The sequence below is a fragment of the Pipistrellus kuhlii genome, unplaced genomic scaffold, assembly GCF_014108245.1.
Source record: "Pipistrellus kuhlii isolate mPipKuh1 unplaced genomic scaffold, mPipKuh1.p scaffold_m20_p_2, whole genome shotgun sequence".
In the NCBI taxonomy this organism is placed as follows: Eukaryota; Metazoa; Chordata; class Mammalia; order Chiroptera; family Vespertilionidae; genus Pipistrellus; species Pipistrellus kuhlii.
Genome location: NW_023425515.1, coordinates 174,333,447 through 174,358,904, shown reverse-complemented (window position 1 = coordinate 174,358,904; position 25,458 = coordinate 174,333,447). Strand labels below are relative to the sequence as shown.

At 36.3% G+C, this 25,458-nt stretch overlaps 1 protein-coding gene across 19 annotated transcripts in view; it reads left to right on the top strand.

The window, feature by feature from the left end:
- The window catches only part of ZMYM4 (zinc finger MYM-type containing 4), a 135,265-nt gene that overhangs the window by 60,730 nt on the left and 49,077 nt on the right, over nt 1–25,458 (top strand). For 13 of the 19 annotated variants that reach the window (XR_006742221.1, XM_045584872.1, XM_045584862.1 and 10 more), the window contains 5 exons: nt 6,938–7,459; nt 9,026–9,090; nt 9,426–9,596; nt 17,460–17,544; nt 17,767–18,022. Coding sequence is in view for 18 of the 19 variants with exons in the window: in XM_045584872.1 (XP_045440828.1) it covers nt 6,938–7,459; nt 9,026–9,090; nt 9,426–9,596; nt 17,460–17,544; nt 17,767–18,022 (1,099 nt within the window). In the remaining variant the exon portion in view is untranslated. Of the gene's footprint in view, nt 1–6,937; nt 7,460–7,613; nt 7,801–9,025; nt 9,091–9,425; nt 9,597–17,459; nt 17,545–17,766; nt 18,023–25,458 lie in introns of those variants that run through there. The other 6 variants (XM_036444171.2, XM_036444170.2, XM_036444179.2 and 3 more) reach the window with 3 other exon arrangements.

Below are 25,458 nucleotides of genomic sequence, written 5' to 3'. Positions count from 1 at the left end.
TATTTCTTTCACTTATTGATTTTTCAGAGAGGAAGGTTGAGGGATAGAGAACCAGAAACATCAATGAGAGAAACATAGATCAGCTGCCTCTAGCACACCCTCCACTGGGGATGTGCCCACAACCAAGGTACATGCCCTTGACCGGAATCGAACCTGGGACCCTTTAGTCCACAGGGCGATACTCTATCCACTGAGCCAAATGGGTCAGGGCGCTTAGTCTCTTGTTTTGAGTTCTTCTTTTCTACCAGATTTCTAAATGTTGAGGTATTTCAGCCCTCTAAGCTCTCTTCCATCTATGGTGATCTTGCTATTCCCATGAATTTTAAGTACCATATATGAATCAAGCATTTATATGCCACTTCTTGGCAAGAGTCTCTTTTATATATCTAATTGCCTTGTTGATATTTCCATTTGAAAATTTAATAAGGTTCTCTAAATGAATAGGTCCAAACCAAATCATTCATTCAGCTCCTTTCAGTCTGTTCCTCCTTTAGTGTTCCCATCTCAAGAAATCGCACCCTGTTGTATTACCCTTGACTTCTTTCATATCCAGCTTCTCATATATTAGGATCAGGAAAGCCTCTACCTTTGAAATATACCCAAATTTGACTACTACCACCTATCTACCATTATCCTCCTGGTCTTAGGTACCAGTTTTTCCCTTGGATTATTATAATAGCTTCTTAACTGGTCTTCTTGCTTCTGTTCTTTATTCCCTATAATATTTAACAGTTGTAAGTAGTCTTGCAGAAGCTAGGACAATCCTTGTAAAACACAGATCATGTAAATGCCTCTTCAGGATTTTCTAAAGACTTTCTTTCGTACTTAAATATATTGTATTTTTTCCCCTATGATCCATCAAATTCCTAATAGAGCTGTCCTTTGGCTTTTCTCTTTTCTCATTTACCAGGTGTACCGGTTAATAATGCGGATTTTTTTTCAATAGACGGAGCTACACATATGTTGGTATATATATATATATGATTTTATATACATGCTATTTTATTTTATTGACAGCAAGCTTCAAAATGTCATATGTCAAATTTTCTGAAATTCATATGTCATAGATATTTTTACATTTAAAAATGTCAAATTTCGTGCCCAAAAAAGCATTTGTGGGAAGTTTTAATTCATTACTTTATTTTGAAGAAAGTGCTCCTGAAAGTTATTGTATACTTCAGGAAGCTTATGGTGAACATGCTCCACCTCAAGATACCTGTGAACTCTGGTTAAAACACTTTAAAAGTGATGATTTCGATGTGAAAGGCAAAGAACATCCACATCAACCGAAAAAATTTGAAGACCAACAATTACAAGCATTATTGGATGAAGATGCATTTCAAACTCAAAATCAACTTGCAGAAAGATTAAACGTTGCTCAGCAAACAATTCTAATCGTTTACAAGCAATGGGAAAGATTTTAAAGCAAGGAAAATGGGCGTCACATTAACTGAATGAAAGACAAATGGAAATCCAAAATGTCATCAGTAAAATGTTGCTTTAACGGCATGAAAGAAAGTCTTTTTTGCACTGAATTGTGATTGGTGATGATAATGGATTTATTGCCAAAACCGGTTTGGCTCAGTGGATAGAGCTTCGGCCGGTGGACTGAAAAGTCCCTGGTTCAAGGCACATACCCAGTGGGAGGTGTGCAGGGGGCGACTGATAGATGTTTTTCTCTCATTGATGTTTCTGGCCCTCCGTCTCTGTAAAAAATCAATAAAATATATTTAAAAAACAGAAAAGAATAAAAAGTGGATTTATTTTGAGAATCCTAAAGGCACAAAATCATGGGTTGATCCAGGTCAACCATTAATACCGACTGCAAGGCCAAATCTTTTCAGAAAGAAGACAAAGCTCTTCATTTGGTGGGATCAGGAAGGTGTGGTGTACTAGTACATATTAATACTTACATTTTAACCACATAAGATTTTATGCAGCCTGTGTACTCACTGAGTGGTAAACTAGCAAAATTATAAACTCAAATTACAATAGATGCTTTGTTAGAAATTGCCATCTCTGAAAAGCTTTAAATCTGAAGTACATTCTCAAATTAAATTTTTTTTTTTAATAGATGATAGATACATATGATTTAAAACTTAGGTACAAAAAGTATGGTTTGAAAAGACTGTATTTTCTGTCTTCCAATCACCCAATTCTTTTCCTCATAGAAAGTCAATACTAGAATGTATTTTGAATGCATAAACCAGAGGCCTCATGCACGAAGATTTGTGCAAGAATGGGCCTGCCTTCCCCTGGCTGCTGGCCCTGCCTTCCCTGTGGACCAGAGCTGCCTTTCTGCTTCTGCTTTGGCCTGGAGCCCCGGTTTCATCTTCCTATGTTGCCCAGAGGCTAGGAGTGCCTGGAGCAATGCCTGCATATGCAAATTAACCCACAATCTTTGTTGTGTTCATTTGTATACCCACTCCTTATTGGGGGTGTGCGTCAATTTGCATCTCTCTGTTTTATTAGTGTAGATAATTACAGATACACATAAATTTTAAAAATATATAGTAGAGATACCGTAATACAGAGTGGGGCATAAGCAGGTTTACAACATAATTGCATGAAACAAGTTATATTATCATTTATTAATTATTGTATTTTTTTCATATGAACAACTATGTAAAGCTATTTGTGCCCTAACTTTATATATGTATATTCTCCCTCACTTTAAAATCTTTACTTAACTTTGGGAATTTATATAAAGCCACCTCATTCTTTTTATTTATTTTTTTTTACCTCATTTTTTAAAAACAATATTCCATTTTAGGTATGTCATGTAATTAATTTAGCCTCATTGATAGACAGATTGTTTTTAGTATGTTGCTGCCAAAAATGTATTTTATAGATCTCTTATGAGAGTATATATGTAGGGTAAATTTTTAGAGGCACAATTGCTGGCTCAAGTGGTATGTGTATGTAAACGTATTATAAATATTGCTAGCTGCTCTTTATTTGGATTGTACTAATTTATATGTTCTTACTGTTAAGGGCCAATTGTAAATATTTTAGGCTTTGCAGTTCATAGGTGGTCCTGGACATCACAAACTTTGGCCTTTAACATAGCTGCCAGGCTGTTATCAAAACCTTTGTCATGCTGAAACCGGTTTGGCTCAGTGGGTAGAATGTCGGCCTGCAGACTGAAAGGTCCTGGGTTCGATTCTGATCAAGGGCATGTACCTTGGTTGTGGGCACATCCCCAGTAGGGGTTATGAAGGAGGCAGCTGATCGATGTTTCTTTCTCATCGATGTTTCTAATTCTCTATCCCTCTCCCTTTCTCTCTGTGAAAAATCAATAAAATATATTAAGAAAACAAACCTTTGCCATTACCAACCTGCTATGTGAACATAGTATATCTCATTGCATTATTAATTTGCATTTCACTTATGAGCAAAGTTCAACGTTAGTGTTTCCTTTCCTGTGAAATGTTTGTTTAAATCCTTTGCTTTTTTTTTTTTAAAAAAAGATACCTTTTTATTGATTTCAGAAAGAATGAGAATAGTTGATTAGCTGCCTCCTGCATGCCCCCTACTGAGGATTGAACCTGCAACCTTGGTATATGCCTTAAATGGGAAGTTGAACTCTGACCTCCTGGTTCATACATTATTGCTCAACCCTTTGTTTTTATGTATTTGGTTTCTTGTATCTTTATTGAACTGTAAGAGTCTTTATATAGTGGAGAAATGACCTTTTTCCATATAAGATCCAGTGAAATAATTTTTTAACCAGTTTATCCTTAATCTTTTGGTTTGGCTTGTGTTTTCTTTTCTTTTTAAAAAAAAATATATTTTATTGATTTTTGTACAGAGAGGAAGGGAGAGATAGAGAGTTAGAAACATCAATGAGAGAGTCATCTATCAGCTGCCTCTTGCACACCCCCTCCTGGGGATATGTCCGCAACCAAGGTACATGCCCTTGACCTGAATCCAACCCGGGGCCCTTCAGTCCCCAAGCCGACACTCTATCCATTGAGCCAAATCGGGCCCGGCTGGCTTGTGTTTTCTTCTCTTTGGTTACATTTGATCTTTTATTATTTTACTAAATTTATTCTGGATTTTATGTCTTCATAAAGGCTTTTCTCCACTTTAAGACTTAAAAATAATTGTTCCATCGTTTTCCAACTGTTTTAAGTTATATGTCTAAACTTTAAATACAATCTGGGAATTATTTTGGTATGAATTAGGGATTCAGTTTTTTCCAGGTAGCTACCCTTTTTACCCAGTACCATAATTTGAATTTAAATGTAGAAAATTTGAAAGTTGATTGCAATATTACTTTTTAGTATTTTCTCATTTGCTATGGAACTTAAATTTCTGACCATATGAAATATACATATCCTTTCCATTCATTAAACAGTTTCTGAGCATATGCAGTGTAATCAGATATTAAGAATAACCTGTTGTATAGAGAAGGCTCTTACCCTGACTGTTATCTGCTTATAGTCTGGTAGATTTATTGCACTATCTATACTGATAAAAGGGTTATATGCTAATTAGACTGGACATCTGTATGATCTTCAGGACTACATTCCGGACAATGCCATGGTGGCAGGGCTGAGGCAGAGGTGGTAAGGGGTGACCAGGCTGGCAGGGGAGAGCAGAAAGGGGGATCAGGCTAGCAGGGGAGAGGAGTTAGGAGGATCAGATTGGCAGGTAGGTGAATGTTTAGGAGCCAGTGGTCCTGGATTTCGAGAGGGATGTCTAACTACTGGTTTAGGTCTGATCCCACAGGGATCCAAACTGGCAGTTGGATAATCCCCTGAGGGGTCCTGGATGGGAGAGGGTGCAGGCTGGGTTGAGGACTCCCCCCCTCCCGTGCACAATTTTCGTGCTCTGGGCCTCTTGTAAGTATATATGTGTTTTAATATCTTGTCTTTTTATTTATATTTTCTCCTTAACTTTCTATTATGAAAATTTAAAAATAAATAGAACATGAAAAGAATAGTATCATGAGTATCTGTAACACCGTGCATGCTGTTATCCCCTCGTGCTTCTCTCTCTGTGGCATACTGTGTGAAAGTAAATTGTACACATTCCCAAGATTTTAGCATTTGTTGTTTGAATTTATTATTACTTAATTAAATTAAAATGGTAATTCCTCTGTTTTTCTAATTCTGTGAAGAGGGGGGATTATCACAGTAATTATTACATAGAGGTTTTCTAATAAGTACAGAGTGGGGCAAAATTAGGTTTATAGTTGTGTGTAACCAAAACATGGTTGGTTTTTCTTGTGTTATTTATTAACTATTGTATTTTCTGTACGAACAACTGTAAACCTACTTTTGCTCCTCCCTGTATATGCTGAATGAATGAGTACTTTAGGCTGTGGTTTGCTATTAAAGGGTTTCAGAGGAAAGTATAATATGGAATGATTTATGGTTTAAAAAGCGAATTCTGTTGTGTTTATGGAGGAGGGCATGTGAAGAAAAGTTTCCTTTGGACTCTGTATCAGTTAGGACTTGATTATAAGGAGGAATTTATTCTGGATCATACCCAGGCAATTATTTGAAGAACCAACCACATTGAAGGTTTCCTCTGGGCTTCAAATAAAAGCAAGGCTGTTGCTTCACTATTTTTAATGTTTGTTTCACTATGTTTTTGTCAGTTCCAATTTGGCTGCTCATGGATCAATTAAATGTGCTTCAGGGTTAGGGTTTATAAGAATGTGGTTGCTTCTTAGATACTTATGTGGTTTGAGTTAGTACACTGTCAACAGAAATTGGAGAATCTCTCTTTTCTATCTTGAGTAAACTGCTGGTTTGATAATACTGTTAATCAAGTGAAAGAAATACAAGAAGAATATGCTTGAAATGGGAGCAGGATGAATTTGGTTTTAGAGGTACAAAATTGGAGTCCTTACGGGTCCTAGGAGAACATAAATATCTGACTCTTGGGTCTAAGCTGAAGTGCTTAGGAAGTCAACTGCAAAAGCCATGCTATGGTGGTGAAAAATAGTAGTCCAAGAGTATAAAATGAGGAGAGAACTGGAATCTTAGAGGAAAGCTGATATTGAGTGCATAGAGGAAGAGAAGTATAGACCAGTTTAAAAGGGAAGAAGAAATAATAGTGTCAGAGAAACCAAAGGAATTTTATCCAGGAAGGATATGCCACATAAGGGGTAAACCACATAAACCCTAATGGATTTGACCATTAGGAGATCATTGGTGATCTCAAATGAGAGCATTTCCAGTGCAAAATTGGAAACCAGATTGCTTTCATCTAAAGTATTAAGATGAAGTAGGAATAAACCACTGTAGATTTTTCACAGTGACTGTGAAAGAAAGGTGAATGAGAGCAAAGAAATACAAAGCTGTAAATTTTTTGTTGTTTTATTTTGGAATAAGAGACTTGAGCATATAGTTTTAAACAGTAAACATTTTTAAAATTTATTCTAGCGTGGATACATTTTATTTTTATATTTAAATATTTATTATTATAAATATTAATTGCTGTGTTTATTGGAAATAGTGCAGAGAAATTGGGACTCTGAGACCAGAGACCTGAGTTCTTATATCAGGTCCCCAGAATAACCACTATACTAATTATAATGATCACTTTTATACTCTTGTCAGTAGGTCCTTTATACACACTGCCATTAATTCCCACTATAAATTAATTTCCAAGGTCAGTATTATATCTCTCTATTGATAAAAAAGCCAGAAAGTTTAATTTTCAAGATAATATTGATTTACAGTGATCATGCTATGATTCCAACACAGGTATGTCTGATTTCAAGTTTTAGGGCCCTGTTTCCTTATCTGTCAAATAGGGATTGTCATACTGTTACTCTTATCTTAAAGTGTTAATGGAATTCTGTGATATTACCTATATTTTGTTTGGAAAGAAAAAATATTTGATTAAATACCAGACAGACCTTATAAATGTGGTCAACTTTAGCATTATCGTTTGTCTAAACAGTATTTTACTTTTTAAGGTGGTGGTATCATGGATACAGAAATGTCTGAAGATATAGACCACAACTTAACTCCTACCCTTGACAGCATGCCTTATGGAATGCCGAATCAAACAGGATCTGAAAATTCATTGCTGGATGAAGATGATTATTTTTTGAACTCTGGGGATCTTGCAGGAATTCCAGTCGTTGGTAGTGACAATGAGGATGAACAGGATTTTAGTTCAAAAGACAATCTTGTTTCTTCAGTTCATACTGATGATAGCTTGGAAGTAGAGAGAAGAGTCACACAGCATGAATCAGACCATGAAAATGAAATACAGATTCAAAATAAATTTAAAAAAGACTTTACTAAACAGTTTGATCAGGTTTCTGTCTTTAAATCAATACGGAAAGATTTTAGTCTAGTAAGAGAAAACAGCAAAGAGACATTTTCTGGAAAGGAGAAAAATAGAGACCTAACTTATGAACATGAAAAACAATTGGACAAATCCCATAAAGAGGTGGATGCAAGGTTGAAAAGCAGTTTTTTTGATAAAGCAGGTAATACTTGTTGGAATAGAGCCATAAATCACAATAAATAACAACATACTTATAATAATATAGCTTTTATTACTTCTGATGCTAAGCGAAGTATGAACAGTTAAATTCATTGTAAGCTTGTCATTTTTTTTTTTTTTTTTATCCTTGTTCTTTGCAGAGTGACTGAATTTCTCCCCGTAACTTTTGGTAATGGTATAAATGGTTGAAAAATAGCTCTAAACCTCATTTCTCCCTCCCCTGGTTGCAATATTTTGATGAGAAGGCAAGATACTCGAATCACCTGTTCATTTTCTTTGGTTGAACATTGGAACCTGAAGTTGGATTTAACTTCTTTGTGTGCTGTAAGCACTAATTCAAACTGCTGTCCCACCAAATTAGGGAGGGTTTTTCTTATTGATAACATTTCTATTTTATGTTTTAGAAGTTTCTTGTGGCTCTTCTTGAGCCTCTTTGCTCAGTGTATCCTATACTTTAACTCTAGTTCCATTCTTGAGTACATCATGTATTTCCCTCATGCATCCTTTTTCTATTACTGTTCTATTTTTCTGCATGCCATTTTCTCTCTTTGTATATATGTCTGTAAAAGTACTTTTTATTCAACAGTCCTAACTCATAAACCTCTACTACTCTCTAGTCACCCCTAACCTTTCTGTATCAAGAATGAATTGTTTCCTTATCTATATTTTCATAGCATTTTGTTCATGCTTCATTATTTACAGTCCTTATCACACAATATTTTAGTTTTATATTTATTTTTGCCTTACATACTAGTGTAGGTGTTTATGGAGGTTCAGATTGTATCTTATTCATCTTTGTATTCTTGGTTATAATGAAAATAGTGTTTCAGTAAATATTCAGTAGCTATGAGGGAAAGAAAGGTATAATTTATCAACCTTAAATTTCTTCTGACAATGTTAGGAGAAATATGGTAGAAAGAACAAATCAGTATACATTTTCAGTATCCCCTGTAGAGATATTGAACATTATGAGGGTACTTAACCTCAAGTAACAATGTCTGGTAGTAGAAGAGACAAGATAAGAAGTGTTAGAAGTATCAGTGACCAGCTGCATATCATAGATTTAATTTATAATTAAAGATAGTGCAGGAAGTTTGTCATAAGGCAGCAATACATGAAGATTTTCAAATTATTGAAATAGGGTTTTGGATATTCCTAGAGATGATTTTTAACTTATTGGCCAGGAAAGGTTTTATGGAGGAGAGGCGAATTTTGACTTGAGCTGAATCTGGAAGACTTATAAAGTTTAGGATAGATAAAGGTATAGAAATGGGGAATAACAAACACAAGTAATTTTTTTTAGAGCATAGTGAATAAAATAATCACTCTGTTTAGATTTGAGCAAGGAAAAGTGTGAGATGAGGCTAAAGGTTAGATGGTGTCAGATTGTTCACTGTGAATGAAACTACCTTTTGGTGTTTTTGGGGCATCCATCTCATGCTAATGAGCATCTTTGTTGGAAAAGAGAGGTGATTATCTTTTTTAGGTTACTCTTTATAAGATTTGTTATTCATATACATGTGTTTGTTTTGTTTTGTTTTTCTTTCAATAGCTAATCAAGTTGAAGAAACATTACATACTCATTTACCACAAACCCCAGAAACAAACTTTAGGGTAAGTTTTCAGTGTGTATGTAGAATGCTGTAATTGTGGCAAGTCAAGTGTCAACGTTTTCTTTGTTACTTTCTAAACTGTAACTATATGTAGTAGGTAGAGTGCTGATTTTTATTTTATTTGCTTTATTATTTTGGAAAGGACATCTTTGGCGATAAAGTCTCAGCTTTTAGATTATTTGTACTTGATATTTAGACATTTACTTTTAGGTGTAGGGATTCTAGTGAATGTCCATAGAATTCTTCATTTCCAATGAGTTTTTCTTTGGGTGTTGAACCTGAAGAAGAATAAATCTAAAACCTGAATATTTATTAATCCTTTATATTGTGTTTTAGGATTCCAGCTATCCATTTGCCAATAAAGAACCCATTGGTTCGGAACTGGGGAATTCCTTTGCATCAAATATTAGAATTAAAGAAGAACCTTTGGATGATGAGTATGACAAAGCAATGGCACCACAGCAGGGACTACTAGACAAAATTAAAGACGAACCTGACAATGCTCAAGTAAACATTTCACCTTTTTTTTTCTCCTTTTTTTTTTTTTACACATGAATTATTCATTTGAGAACAGATGTTCTTGATTAAAAAGTGAAGTAGTTTGTTGACAGGGTGAGAGGAGACTCTTAATGAAAGTTGAGACAATTTGAATTTTCTTGTGAGAATAATGCTAAGGAACCAACAAGGAGTTATATGAAATGTTTCCTGAGTAGTAAATAGGCTTTTAATACTGTTTGTTCCTAAATACCATTGTACTCTAACTTTTACAGTTTCAGTGAGGAATTAGGGAAAGTGTGAGTCAAGGATTAGAGATTGATATAGAATAGGGGTGTCGAACTCAATCAGAGAAGGGGCCAAAATCTAAAATCCAGCCTAAATCGCGGGCCGAATGGTTTACTGAACAGTCATAAACTGTCATTGTGATGGAAACGCAGCGGAGTGCAGTGATGACAGCGCGGTGCGGGCCACATTGCAAGGCCTGGCGGGACGGATTTGGCCCGAGGGCCTTGTGTTTGACACGTGATATAGAAGATGAGAGCTGAAGGTTTATGGTAGTTTATTAGTTTATGGTTTGATTGAGCTTATATGAGGTAATAAGTCTTTGCATTTATTGTTAGTGGAGTACAGGCTATGTGTAGATTTAAATGTTTTTCAGGAGGGAGTAATGGATAGGCTATCTTGGGAAGGATTAATTGATTGAAGAACCATTTGGATCAGTGTATAGAAGGTAAAACCTGATTGGATCAGTGGATAGAAGGTAAAAAAGGGTAATAGGAGATACTAAATTTGAGAACTGTGAGTAATAAAGATAGGGATAGAGCTCTGCTATTGTGTATCTCTGGAGGTAGAAGTCATAGAGCTATCCTATAAGCCAGCAACGTTTTTCATGCAGTTAATGACATTGCAGTGGTAAGGATGGAAGAAAGAAGCTATACCAGGCACTGTAATCATACTGGAGTATGGGAAGGAGAACCAGGGATGAATACACAATAGTAGCAATTATTTGAGCGTTGTCTATGGTTTATACAGCTCACATTAATTCAGAGGCTGAGAAGCAAATGACAGTTAATCTGGAGGGAAGCTTGCTTTTCCGTATCTTCCTGGTATACTAGGGGGTTTGAGAATGTGAAACTGCTTTGTAAGAGATTTTTTTCATTCAGATGTCTTTGAGCAGGGTTTCTCAACCTCAGCACAGGGACATTTTGGGCCAGATAATCCTTTGTTGTGAGGGGCTGTCCTGTGCAGGATATTCACCAGTATTTTTGGCCTACTAGATGGCTATAACAATGTTGCCCCCAGCCCAAGTGTTTCCAGATGTTACCAAATGTCCCTGGGGGACAAAATTGTCTGTTATTCAGAACCACTGTCTTAGAGTAAGGAGATAAAATAATAGATAATTTAGATAATAGGTGATTTGTATGGTCAGATTGTTGCTCAGTTAAGCAAGAATTTCATGGTGCGTAGTGGAAGGTAGCTATATAGTGATAAAGCTGTACAAGTTGGATGGGTAAGAGTGTAGTGGCTACAAAAGAAGATGGTAGAGAAGGAACATGAAAATATTTGAATAGAAGGTAGATCATGAAAGCATATTTAATAGAAGCAGGCAAAATGGAGATCTTGGATATCTAAATTAGGGTTAAAGAAGTGTCTTGATATCTAGAGAAAATTTATGTGGTAGTGAATGCCTCAGAAAATTATAACCATGTATGTATATGGGGCACATCTCTTCTCTCTTTACATACCCCAGTGTAGATATGGGAAATCCATAAGAAATCTTGATGGTGGGTTACCAAAGGCATCTCATTCTTACTGTACATGATCCAGTGACACTTTTTTTTGAACAAAAAGTCAATTATAGCAAAAACCAAATACATTGGGGAGGAGGGCATCAGGAAGAGTTATTTGTACTATTGTTCTGAAAATAATCAGAGGTTCTAGTAGCTGGAGAATTCTATATGACAAAGAAACATCTACATTTTTATATTCTATTTAGATTGTAAAGATGTGTTTTAAAATGCTGAATATGAAGTTTCATAATGATAATAGGGAAGAACTTCCTCAAAGGCTCACCACCTGATTGATTGGACTCTTGAGAACGAAGTAGGAATGTAGGTCCTAGGCATAAGGTCCTGAAGCATTCTTTACCCTGATCCTTCAATAAGGTATACCAGTATGTGAGTGGGTAAAGCTTTTCTCTAAGAGGTTGTATCAATACTATCGGAGGAGACCTTTGATAATTCTTCCAGAAATTCCCAGGGGACCTCATGTTAAATTGGTTCTTTTCTTTTTCCTCTCCTTTTCTTTCCTTCTACTTCCCCTCTGTTCCCTCTCCTTTGTTTTTCTCCCTCCTCTCCCTTCTTCATTGTTATGTTCTTTCGGGTCTTTTTCCCCCATGACTATTAGAAACCTGTATTTCTTGCTGTTCACGACTACTAATGCTTTATCACTTAAAAAACAATAATACTTTATTGTTGAAAGTATTATAGATGCCCCCTTTTTTCTTTATTTTTTAAAAAAAATATATTTTATTGATTTTTTACAGAGAGGAAGAGAGGGATAGAGAGTTAGAAACATTGATGAGAATCATCGATCAGTTGCTTTTGGCAACCCCCCCCCCCGCCCCCCCTCGGGGGTTGTGCCCGCAACCAAGCTACATGCCCATGACCGGAATCGAACCTGGGACCTTCCAGTCCACAGGCCGACTTTCTATCCACTGAGCCAAACCGGTTTTCGGCCCCTTTTTTCTTCTGTTGACCACTTCTACCCAGCTTCTGCTCCTTCCCCAGGCCTTTCCTACACTATTGTTTGCCCTTGGGCTATGCATATCCTATATCCTATATAATATAATGCAAATGGTCATCTCACCCTCTTGCCAGGGGCTGGGGAACCTGAGGCCACGCCCCTGGCATCAGGGTTGGGGGACCTGAGGCTGTGCCCCCTGCCCTGCAGGGCTTGACCGGGTGGGGCCAGCCAGGTCTGGGTCTTGTGTGATTTCAAGGTGGGCAGGTTGGAGGGGACTTGACTCTGGGTCCCGTGGTGCACCCCGACTCTGATAGAGGGAGATTTTTACATATATTTTACTAATTTTCTTTCATCTTTGACACTTCTATTACAGAGAAAGGGCAAATAGTAATATTAAAATATTTCCCCTAATTAATTCCCTTTTAATGTGCACAAATTTTGTGCACCAGGCCACTAGTATGCATATAAGTTCTTTGATTAACACTCCCTCCCCCTCCTGAAATACATCAGTTTGTTGCATGTTTCAATGTCTCTAGATCTGTTTTGTTCATCAGTTTTGTTTGTTTTCATTAGATTCCACATATAAATGACATCATGTTATACTTGTCTTTTTCTGACTGGCTTATTTCACTTAGCATAATACTCTTCAGGTCTCTCCATACTGTCTCAAAGGATAAGAGATCCTTCTTTTTGTACAGCTGCATAATATTCCCTTGTGAAATATACCACAGTTTTTAAACCCGTCAATCTACTGATGGGCACTTGGGCTGTTGCTTGATATTAGCTATTGCAAATAATGCTGCCATTGAACATAGGGGTACAGGGTGCATATATTCTTTGATTGGTGTTTCAGGCTTCTTAGACTATATTACTAGAAGGGGGATCAGCTTTATCACTCATTTATTTCCCATAGACTGGAAAAGGGAGTTCAAATGCATTAAACTAAAAGAGTACTATTAACCTGAGGTTCATAAAATGCTAATAGATTTTATTTTTGATCATTAATTATTAGTTACTAGTACTAGCTTTTCACCTGATTTAATAAGATCATAGCTTTAGCTCATGGCACCTTGTCAAAACCTCCCTTGGCTTTTCTCTTCACTTAACTTGTAGTTTTGCTTTCAGCTTACTCTATAATTTTCCTTGTATGATTCTTTTGGTTTTAACTTCTTTACTTTCCACTAAAGTATTGAAATGTGTGTTTATAAATTTTACTACTTCTATTTATTTGCTCTTGATTATTCTGTTACAATTTCCTGGATTTGTCAGTTATCATTCTTTTTCTGTTACTGGTATAACATCATTTGGCCTTTCAGTTTCATTTCCATTCAAATCCCATTGCATGTCACATTTCTTCATTCAAATCCCATTGCAGGTCATTATAGTATTTTTACAGTTACAAGATATTTTTATGTGTGCTGTGTTGTTTCATCTTATTTCAGAAGGCCAGAATAGATGATACTAACTTTATTTGTAAATGAGGAAACAGGTTCTAGAGGATAAGTTAATTATATAAGGAGCCAATCTAGGGTCACAAGGTCTTACTTTCATTAGTCTACCAATCTTTTTGTAAATAAAAGTTGTTTAATTAAAAAAACAAAAAAAGCCTACAGAAGGTTTTAAAATAGAAACTTTAAAGAGCTAGAGAACTCCATTTCTCAATTTTGATTTTGATAGGTTCTAAAAGTTGGAAAATCAGTAAATATTACATTAAAATCAATTTTTTACCTTTTCGTTTTGCTCATAATAAAAGGAGAGATAATTTATAATCTTTCATTGAAATAAATGAATTAGAATGGGAAGGCAAATTATTTGTCACAATAATGAGTCACATAGTCTTGGAAGTCAGAATTCAGTAATTAAATTTTGGAGCCTTTATTTAGTCATAATCAAGTTAACTTGGCTATAGGAGGAAGTGGGTTCTTCATTTTGAAAATACTTTCTTGGGATAGTGATCTGGATCTTCCTTTTTGGTAAACAAAGGGAAGTTAAAAGTATTGGTAAAGGATTTTATTTTGTTTTGAACCTGTTTTTCTGCTTCTGGAAGCTTTTGGGTTATCAGATTTTCACTTCTGAAATTATTAGTCATTGGTTTGTTATTAAATTTGTAAATTTAATTTTTGTCAGGGGAATCTTAAAATAACATGATTCTGCCTTGAAGGCATTGTGAGGTGAAGAAGTGGAGTACTTAAAATATATACTTATTTTATTGTATTACATGAGCAATGTATATTTGAGGCTTATAGAATGTATCAGAAATTTGGAATAATTGTTACTGACAGTGAGAAAGAGCTAGGACAGTGTGATTTTATAAGGTTAGTGAGCTAATAATGATACAGAATGGATTGCCACAAAGAAGACATACTTAAAGGAATTAGCTATATTAATTATGAATGGGAGGAATTCACCAGCTATTCAGAGAGAAAAAAGAAAAATGCCTATTATACATAAAAATAAATAAATACGAGGTGGGTTTAAAGTAGGGGCTGGCAAAATATCAATAATGTGCAAAACCCAGCCTGTTCTCTGTGTTTTTATCTTGTTTGCTTTTTTTTTTCTTGCACACAGTTTTTGTATATAAAGTTTTATTGGAGCATTGCCACATTCATTTTCATAAGATTTCTAGATGCTTTTGCTCTACTGTGGCAAAGTTGAGTCGTTCTGATAGTATGGCTTCCAAAGTTAAAAATACTTAATATCTGACCCTTTGCAGATAAAGTTTGTTGACATCTGGATTAAAGAACTATATTGTAAATATTCTTAGAGTTTTGTTGCAGTAGAACTTTGTAAGAAATATGAATCACAAAGGTAATTTATGTTAACATTTTGGCATAAAAATGGAAACTTTAGTACATAAAATTTTAACTCAAAGTACATAATGAGAAAATGTTGATAACAGATGTTACAGAGGACTAATATTGTTACAGTATTCTTTTTTATAAGTAGATATTGGAAAAGAATTGCAAATTGAAACATCAGTGGGGAAAAGTCTTTTAAATGGCTTTTTTCACAAATTATTAGAACAAATATAATCAAGTGATATTCATTTGTTTGTTTTTAAACAATGTAATTTCTTATCAGAAACCTTTTTTACTTTGTATCTGTTTACTTAGTAATTCCACTATAAGGATCATTTAGGAGTTAATTCTAAAAATGAGAATTTGAGTATTCACAAAGATGTTCTTCATGGAATGTGTGAAAAAAATGGAATGACACTGGGTTGGGGTTATGTAACTCACTGTCATGCCAGGCCATTAAAATGGAGCCTGAGTCCAAAGGAAAAATCAGTAATACTGATCCTGTCCTTATTTATTTAAAGTTTTGGTATTATATTCATCATGGATTTTTCGTTTTTTATTTTAAAGAATATAGCATTAACATAATTTTTATCTTGATTACTGATATTTTTGATGCTTTAATTTTATGCCCAAGGCAAGTGCCTCTCTCCAACCCAATCTCTTTCCTGTATGACCTGTTACATCTGTTAAAATATATCAGTATTTCTCAAACTTGAGTAATGTACAGATACCCCTTATCACAAACAAAGGGAGTATGTTAGAATTCCAAGAATAAGAAGTCTTGCAGGATTTTTGCAAGTTGAGTGTGATAAACAATGAATTAATCTACCACTTTTTGGTTTCACAATGCAATAATATAATTATAGAAGTAAACAACAGCAATGAAAACTTTTCATTTATATTTGCTCATTTATGACTTAAAATATGTTTACATTCATTAAAAATGTTATTGAAATAAAAGCACAATTTTAAAAAATTCTTTTAGAATTCTCAGACTCCATTTGTATATATCTATAGACCTCAAGGATTCTTGGACTCCAACTTGGAAAAACACTGATGCTTAACTACTAGATGTGGAGTAATCCAATCTAATAAAAAGAGTAATATGCAAATTGAGGGTCACTTCAAAACACAAGATGGCTGCCCCCATGTGGACACATGATGGCCGACGGGGGTGGGGGGCAGTTGCAGGAGACCAGGCCTGCAGGGGAGGGCAATTGGGACCAGGCCTTCAAGAGAGGACAGTTGGGGGGCACCAGGCCTGCAGTTAGGGGGGGACCAGGACTGCAGGGGAGGGCAGTTAAGGGCAACCAGGACTGCAGGGGAGAGCAGTTAGGGGCGTCCAGGCCTCCTATGGAGGGCAGCTTGGAGTGATCAGGCCAGTAGGGAGAGCAGTTAGGGGAGACCAGGCTGACATGGGAGGGCAGTTAGGGGTTACCAGGCCAGCAGGTGAGGGCAGTTGGGGCGACCAAGTTTGCAGAGGAGGACAGTTAGGGGCTACCAAACTGGCAGTGGAGGGGAGGTAGGGGTGACCAGGCTGGCAGGAGAGGGCAGTTAGGGGCAATTAGGCCATCAGGGGAGCAATTAGGCATCGATTAAGCTGGCAGAGGTGTGGTTAGGGTTGCCAGGCAGGCGAGCGGTTGGGAGCCAGCAGTCCTGGATTGTGAGAGGGATCGGGCCTAAACCTGCAGTCACACATCCTTTAAGGGGGTCCCAGATTGGAAAGGGTGCAGACTGGGCCAAGGGACACACTTCCCCGTGCCCAAATTTCATGCACTGGGCCTCTAGTATTTAATAATATGCAAATGTTCAGTTGATTCAAGTGGTCAAAAAAATCACTTTATGATAATGGGGTATTTAGTATAATTACAAAGCAAGAAAACCTCTGAATTCAAGAGGGGAAAAGACTAGAAAAAAATATACCCAAAGAATAACAGTGGTGGTTTTGGGGTGATAGAAATATGATTAGAATGTTTTTCTTATTATTTGTCTAAATTTTGTATAGTGGGTGTGTATTACTTTTATAATAGATAAACAGCAACTTAAAGTACTGTTATATTAAAAAATGATTTGTAATTATCTGGTAGTACATACTATAAGCTAATTAGGTAACTGCTTTCATATTTGGCCTTTTACTCAGCATATTCAAATTTACTTCCTTATTGTAATTATATATTGCTACTGTTATTTTTTATTAATGTATTAAATAAACATTTTCTACCCCAAAATAGCAATAGTAACATGTCTTCAATGTTTGGATTTCTTTAGATACATTGTGTTTATTCTTTCCTCTGTGTTTTAATTTCTTTCTGTTTTTTTTTTTTTTAAGGAATTTAATCATGGCCAACAGCAAAAAACTCAGGAGGGGGAACTGAAAATTAGTGCTGTGTTTTCAGTCAGTGGCAGTCCTCTTGGTAAGATACAGAACTGAATGATTATATGTATTTTTTCTGACCAATATGAGTGAGAAGTATCTACTTGTATTAGTAAGCTAAGCAGTTTTTTCTGCTCAATTAGAATGGCTTTTACTGTGTATTACATAATTAGTATTTAGTTTCAAGTCCAGTTCTCGAAGAGAAAGGAAGATTCATACTAAAAATTCATGGTCAAAGTAAAACATTTTTTTTTTTTTAAAGCTCCACAGTTGACTACTGGCTTCCAACCTCCTCTGGCATCATCTGGCATGAATAAAATGCTACCTTCAGTTCCAGCCACAGCTATTCGAGTTTCCTGTTCTGGTTGTAAAAAAGTTCTACAGAAGGGGCAAACTGCTTATCAGAGGAAAGGGTCTACACAGCTTTTCTGCTCTACACTGTGCCTCACTGGATATACAGTTCCACCTGCCCGCCCACCACCTCCTCCCACCAAGAAAACTTGTTCAAGTTGCTCTAAGTATAGCAAAATTCTAAATTATCTTCTTTGTTTCCTTTCTTTTAAGATACTTATTCATGTATTGTTTAATTTTCTACATTTCCATGGTTTTTGAGAAATACCACATTATTTAGTACCAACAGATAAGTTGTTAGTTTTCTTTCTTCTGGATGGCAGGTGTTCAGATTTCTTTTTAACTTGAAATAATGTGCCTTTTATATATTAGAGATGTTTTTGAAACCAATCTTTTCATCCTTGTTAGTTGAGATGCTTTATGAAACAAAAACTATACCATTCTTGGGTATTATATGGTCAAAATATTTTGGTTGTAACTGTAGGCAATACTTAATTCCAACAAATATTTAAAGTTATATTTCCTATTATATAATTAGAATTCATTTAATATTTTTTTTACATATATATGTATATATGTGTTCAGTATCTCTGAATTACTTCAGAGGGCCCATTTCAGTGTTTAACAACAAAAGAGTATGTGTGCCCTTAGACCTTATAAGGACATCCTGATATATTTGAATAATATGAACTAATTTTGTAAGACAATTGATAGAAATTTTCATTAAGTCAGAAAAAGATGAATGATGCCTTGTTTTAATAATAGAATCACATTGGCTTCTATTAACTTATGCCAGTGGTCGGCAAACTGCGGCCCAAGAACTACATGTGGTTCTTTGGCCCCTTGAGTTTTTAGTAAAGGCCAGCTTGAGAGTACCCTAATTAAGTTAATAACAATGTACCTACCTATATAGTTTAAGTTTAAAAAATTTGGCTCTGAAAATAAATTTCAGTTGTTGTACTGTTGGTATTTGGCTCTGTTGACTAATGAGTTTGCCGACCCCTGACCTATGCAAACCATGCTTTATTAGTTTAGATATTTGTGTTTATAGTTCCTCACATGGATACAGCTCTTTATCTGTGGAAAAGATGCTTTCTCTTCTGGTTCAGTTGGAAAAAGGCATATAGACCCCCCCCCCAAAAAAAAAAAAAATTTTGAATATGGTTAGGTGTTTTTCTGGAAGCACATCTCTTTATGTTTAAAGTTTAATTAGCAGAGATATAGTTTCTTATTTTGCAATGAAATAATGTCACATAACTTTCTATTATTTCTTGATTTCTCACTTTGGTGATCAGCACTTTTTAAAATTTCAACAATATTTCTCTTTTCATAACAATCATATTACTTCTTTAAAATAATGAGTGGATTTAAAAATGACCATAGAAAACTCAGATAAATTAAAAAAAATTTTTTTTAACTGATTTCAGAGAGGAAGAGAGAGGGATAGAGGGATTAAAAACATCAATGATGAGGAAGAATTGTTGTTCAGTTGCATCCTGCACCATCCCCAATTGGGAATGATTCATGTGCCCTGACTGGGAAATTGAACCATGACTTCTTTGTTCATAGGTTGACACTCAAACAATGAGCTAAACCAAATGGGTTCAGATAAATTTTAAACTGTATACACTCTTTCTATGTTTTTTTTTAAAATATATTTTATTGATTTTTTTACAGAGAGGAAGAGAGAGGGATAGAGAGTTAGAAACATCAATGAGAGAGAATCATCGATCAGCTGCCTCCTGCACCACCCCTACTGGGGATGTACCCACAACCAAGATACATGCCTTTGACCGGAATCAAACCCACGACCTTTCAGTCCACAGGCCGCACTCTATCCATTGAGCCAAACTAGTCTCGCTCTTCCTGTGTTTTTTAATTTTCTATATACAAGGTAGGTGAAAGTAGGTTTGCAGTTGTTCATATGGAAAATAATATAATAATTAAGAAATAATTATATAAGAATAAACTGTGCTTCTCATAAACATGACTGTAAACCAACCTTTGCCCCATCTTGTATGTTATGATTTTTTAAAAAGAATATATTTTATTGATTTTTAACATAGAGAAAGGGAGAGAGATAGAGAGCTAGAAATGTCGACGAGAGAGAAACATCAACCAGCTGCCTTCTGCACACTCCTCTACCGGGGATGTGCCCACAACCAAGGTACATGCCCTTGACCGGAATCGAACCTGTGACCTTTCTGTTCACAGACCGACGCTTTACCACTGAGCCAAACCGGCTTTGGCTGTATGTTATGATTTTCATCTAAATTTATAATGTTCATTTAGTTTGTGGTGTTTGCCTAGTGTTCTGGTGATAGCTCATTTTTACATGTCATATCTTACCTGTCTTGATCTTATGTGATGTAATTATTCTTTAAGATTGCATTTTAATATATATATATATTTTATTGATTTTTTTTAAAGAGAGGAATAGAGAGCTAGAAACATTGATGAGAGAGAAACATTGATCAGCTGCTGCCTGCACACTCCCTAATGGGTATGTGCCTGCAATCAAGGTACATGCTCTTGACCGGAATCGAACCTGGGACCCTTGAGTCCTCAGGCTGATGCTCTATCCACTGATCCAAATTGGTTAGGGCAAGATTGCATTTTTAATATATATATATTTTTTTATTGATTCAGAGAGAGAGAGGGAGAGAGAGAAATAGCAATGATGATAGAGAATCACTGATTGGTTGCCTCCTGCATGCCCCTCTATTGGGGATCGAGGCATGCACCCAGGCAGGTGCCCTTGACTGGAATAGAACCTGGGACCCTTCAGTCACAGGTTGATGCTCTGTCCACTGAGCCAAACCAGCTAGGGCTAAGATTACATTTTTTATTGCTATTTAGTCTTATCCATACATTTCCTTTTTTTTTCAACCTGTCATTCATTGACTTTTTTTTTTTCTTTTCTTTAAATCCTCACCCAAGGATATGTTTATTGACTTTTAAAAAGAGGAAGAGAGAGGGTGGGGGGAGGGAAAAGGGGAGAGAAGGAGGGAGGAAGGGAGGGAGGGAGGAGAGAAACTTCAATGTGAGAGAGAAAACATCTTTTCATTGCTGCCTGGACACACACCCTGACTTTTTTTTTTTTTTTTTTTTTTTTGAAACATTTATACATCAACATTTATTGATGCTTATAATGAAACATAGTCCTGCTGTCTTTGAATTTACAAGAATAAAGAAATTTTATTTTAGAGATATTTACTTTATAGTTCTTCAGAATGTAATAAAATTGAACAAAATTGTTTTAAATTTGTTGATTATGCTCATATTACTCTCATCTTTTATCTGAATGAGATAATATTCTATTTTACAAATCTATTATTGTGCTACATAGACAATTAAACTCCAGTAAATTCACAGATTTTTTTTTTTGCCTGCCTCCCTCCCTCCCAAGTATACCCTCCCTCCCCAGAGTTTTATGTCCATTGGTTGTACTTATATGCATGTATACAAGTCCTTTGGTTGATCTATTATCTCCTCCAGATCTCCCTCCCCTCCTCACCGCAGTTTGACAGTCTGCCCGTTGCTCCACTGTCTTTATATCTATCTTTTGGTTCATCAGTTTATAATGTTCTTTATTATCCATAAATGAGTGAGGTCATGTGGTGTTTCTCTTTCATTGATTGGCTTATTTCACTCAGCATGATGTTCTCCAGTTCCATCCAGGTTGCTGCAAATGATGAGAATTCCTTCTTTTTTATGGCAGCATAGTATTCCATTGTATAGATGTACCATAGTTTTTTGATCCAATCATCTGCTGACAGGCACCTAGGCTGTTTCCAAATTCTGGCTATTGTAGATTGTGCTGCTATGAACATAGGACACCCTGACTCTTGATCGAACCTGCAATCTAGGTGTGTGCCCTGATTTGGAATTGAACCCACCACCTTTTGGTGTACAGGATGATACCCCAACCAATTGAGTCACCTGACCAGGGCTCATTCCTCGACTCTTGTTTACGTACTTCTTCATTCACTTACTCTGTTATGCGTTTTATTTATTTTTTTACTTTTTAAAATTCCTTGTTCTTTTTCATTTGCCCCTTTCAGTTCTTCTTTCAGATATTCTTACCTTCCTATCACCTCATCCTTTCTTCATTTTCTGTCTTATTCCCCCTTCCTCCCCTTAATTTTACAGAATACTTCTTTCTAAGGATCAGTCCCCAGCCACTGATCAGTCTTGGTTTTCTTTGTATATAATTTCCATTCCTAAACTACTCTTTCATCTCCTTTTCACCACTTTACTTTCCCCCCCTGTTATTTACATAGTTATTACAACAATCTGGTATAATTTAGTTATATGATTATCAAATGATTGAATTGGGTTGTACCTAAAAAGGAAATTATATTCAAAGAAGTTAAAAGATTTGTTCAGTGGCACATAACTGGCTAATTTTTCACATGCGCTATCCTCCTTTTCTACAATAATCCATACAGTGAAACAGGATTTATTTGTAAGTCAATCCCTATAAGAAGGATTTCAATTTAGTTTGAATAGGTGGAACTAGAAAAGATTTTCTTTCTGATAGTTACTGCTGTTTTTTTTAGCAGCAGCATTTAGGTTGAAAGAAACTCATTAGTTTGGAATAACACTTTTATTTTTATTAGTATTTTATTTACCATATCTTTTAATATCTTGGATTTAACTAAAATTGAATATATTTTGGCTAATTATTTAATTTTTTATTTCCTTAGTCATAGATACCTAATGATTTGTTTTTAAAAAAGTATAGTTCTGCTGGGACTGGTTTGGCTCAATGTATAGAGCGTCGTCTTGGAGACTGAGGGGTCCCGGGTTTGATTCCGGTCAAGGGCATGTACCTTGGTTGCGGGTATAACTCCGGTAGGGGGTGTGCAAAAGGCAGCTGATTTTTGACTCTCTCCCATTGATGTTTCTAACTCTCTATCTCTCTCCCTTCCTCTCTGTACAAAATCAATAAAATATATATATTTTTAAAAAAAGTATATTTCTGCTCAGCCAGTGTGCTCAGTGGTTGAGTGTCCACCTGTGAACCGAAAGGTAATTGGCTCAGTTCCTTGTCAAACACATGCCCAGGGATTGGGCTTGATTCCCAGTAGGGGGCATGCAAGAGGCAGCTGATCGATGTTTCTCTCTCATTGATGTTTCTATCTCCCTATTCTTCTCCCTTCCTCTCTTCTTTCTAAAATCAGTAAAAACTTCTTTAAAAAAAATTATGTATATTTCAAATCTTACATAAAAGAGGTAATTTTTAGGGTAATTTTGTTAGTATTATTAGAAAAATTGGATTTCTTTATTTAATGGCACTCAAGGAAATAACTATTTTAGGATTCTCTGTACCATTTCTGAATTTTTACTATCTGAATGAGCTTTCTTCTTATTCTGGAATAACATGTACTCCACTACAGTAAGATATAATGTAATTGGACACTAAGCATACTTGAGAGCAGTGAGAAATATCTATATTTTGTTATGTTTTATGCTTCCACTAGAGACTTGGCACAGGAAATTCATGCACGATGGGGATGGGGTTGTCTCACATACCAACCTCACCCTCTTGCAATCTGGGACCCCTTAGGGCAGGGGTCTTCAAACTACGGCCCTCGGGCCACATGCGGCCCGCAGAGGAGTCTGATCCGGCCCGCCAGGTTTTTTGGGCAGTGAGCGCAGCCGAGGTGTTACAGTAGGAATTATTAGTTCATATAGTCCGGCCCTCCAGCTCTTTGAGGGACCGTGATCTGGCCCCCACTTTAAAAAGTTTGAGGATGCCTGCTTAGGGGATATCCAACTGCCTCTCGTAATCTGGGACCCCTGGTTCTTAACCACTCACCTGCCTGCCATCTTGTCATACCCCAACCTAACAATCTTTACCTGCCTGATCATCCCTCACTCCTTTGCCTGCCTGCCTGATCACTTCTAACTGCTCTCCTGATGGCCTAATTGCCTCTAACTGCTTCTGCTTTGCCCTACACCGAGGCCCAGAATTCCCTCCTCTGGCCGGTTGCAGGCAACTGGGATCCCGGTTGCCCTCTCTCTGGTCGGCCACAGGCATCCACTACCTTGACCCGCTTCGCCCGGGTAGACTACAGCCACAGGTGTCCGTGGGTGTGTGGCTTTACCTGGGACTGCGGGGCAGGCAGCTTGTCCCTCTCCCCGGCCACAGGCACAGCCGCTGGTGCCTGTTGGGCATTCAGATTATCCCTCTCCCGGGCCATAGGTACAGGCCCAGCTGCTGGTGCCTGGGACTCCTGGACGGGCGGCTTGTCCTTCTCCCGGGCCACAGCCTGGCTGGTCCCCATTCTTCTCTCCCCAGTGTAGAGTGTCTGAGTGTGACAACCATTTACATATTAGCTCTTTATTATATAGGATTACCTTGATTCATACTATTTCCCATCTCTTTATCTCCTTAACTTTTAGAAAATTCTTATTAAGGTCCAGTTCAAATGTCATCTTCTTTTGGGTAGCCTTTCATGTCACATAATGTCTGAAATAATTGTTTCTTCATTTCTATTTCTACATAACACTTTATATGTATCTTTTTCAAAAGTATTACATTACTCTTATATTTCAAGGATGCCTCTTTTGTGCTATTTTATGTCATTTATCTATTTGTCCCAATATACTAGTAGCTCCTTGGGTGCATGCTTGCACTATATCTTCACATAGGAGTTAGATAATGTCTGGCTCAATACAACTGCTCAATAAATACCCTTGTAATTGAAATACAGTAAAACTTAATTAAAAGAAACAATAAAGGCAAAAAATGCAGAGTAGTCTGGAGCTATTAACTATAGAAGATGAGTATGAAGTTGTGTATTGCAGTGTAGTGTGGTATCAGATGTTCTTTATGTTGATTCTCATGTTTTAACTTTTGTTGAAGCAGAGATATTTGTCATCTTTTCCAAAAAGTACTTGATTAGTATAATCTGTTAAAGATGCAGGAATTAATAAAACACAGCTTATTCACCATTATGTGGGCATGTACTCATAACAAAGAGATAATCTTTAGAAAATTTATTAAGGCCTTCTTTTAAAAATATATTTTATTGATTTTTTACAGAGAGGAAGAGAGAGATAGAGAGTTAGAAACATCAATGAGAGAGAATCATTGATCAGCTGCCTCTTGCACACCCCCCACTGGGAATGTGCCTGCAGCCAAGGTACATGCCCTTGACTGGAATCGAACCAGGGATCTTTCAGTCCGCAGGCTGACGCTCTATCCACTGAGCCAAATCGGTTTCAGCTATTAAGGCCTTTTTTTTTTTTTTTTTTTAGATTTTAAAATATATTCTTAAAAATATAAAAGTTTATTAATTAAAAAAAAACAAACAAGGAAATTAAAAAACCTGATGAACAATATTAACTGTTGATTATAATAGAATCAGAGATACGGGAGGGGAGTAGACTGACAATTCTCGGGGAAAAGCGGAGTGGTGGATGCAGGAAGAGACTGAACATAAACTGTGCACCTATGGATGAGGACAATGGGGGGTGGGGAAAGGGCAGAGGGTGGGGTATTAAGGCCTTTTTTAAAAATTGTTTTTTTCCCTGGCTCTGGTGTGGCTCAGTTGATTGAGATCGTCTGGTGTACCAAGGGATTGCTGGTTTG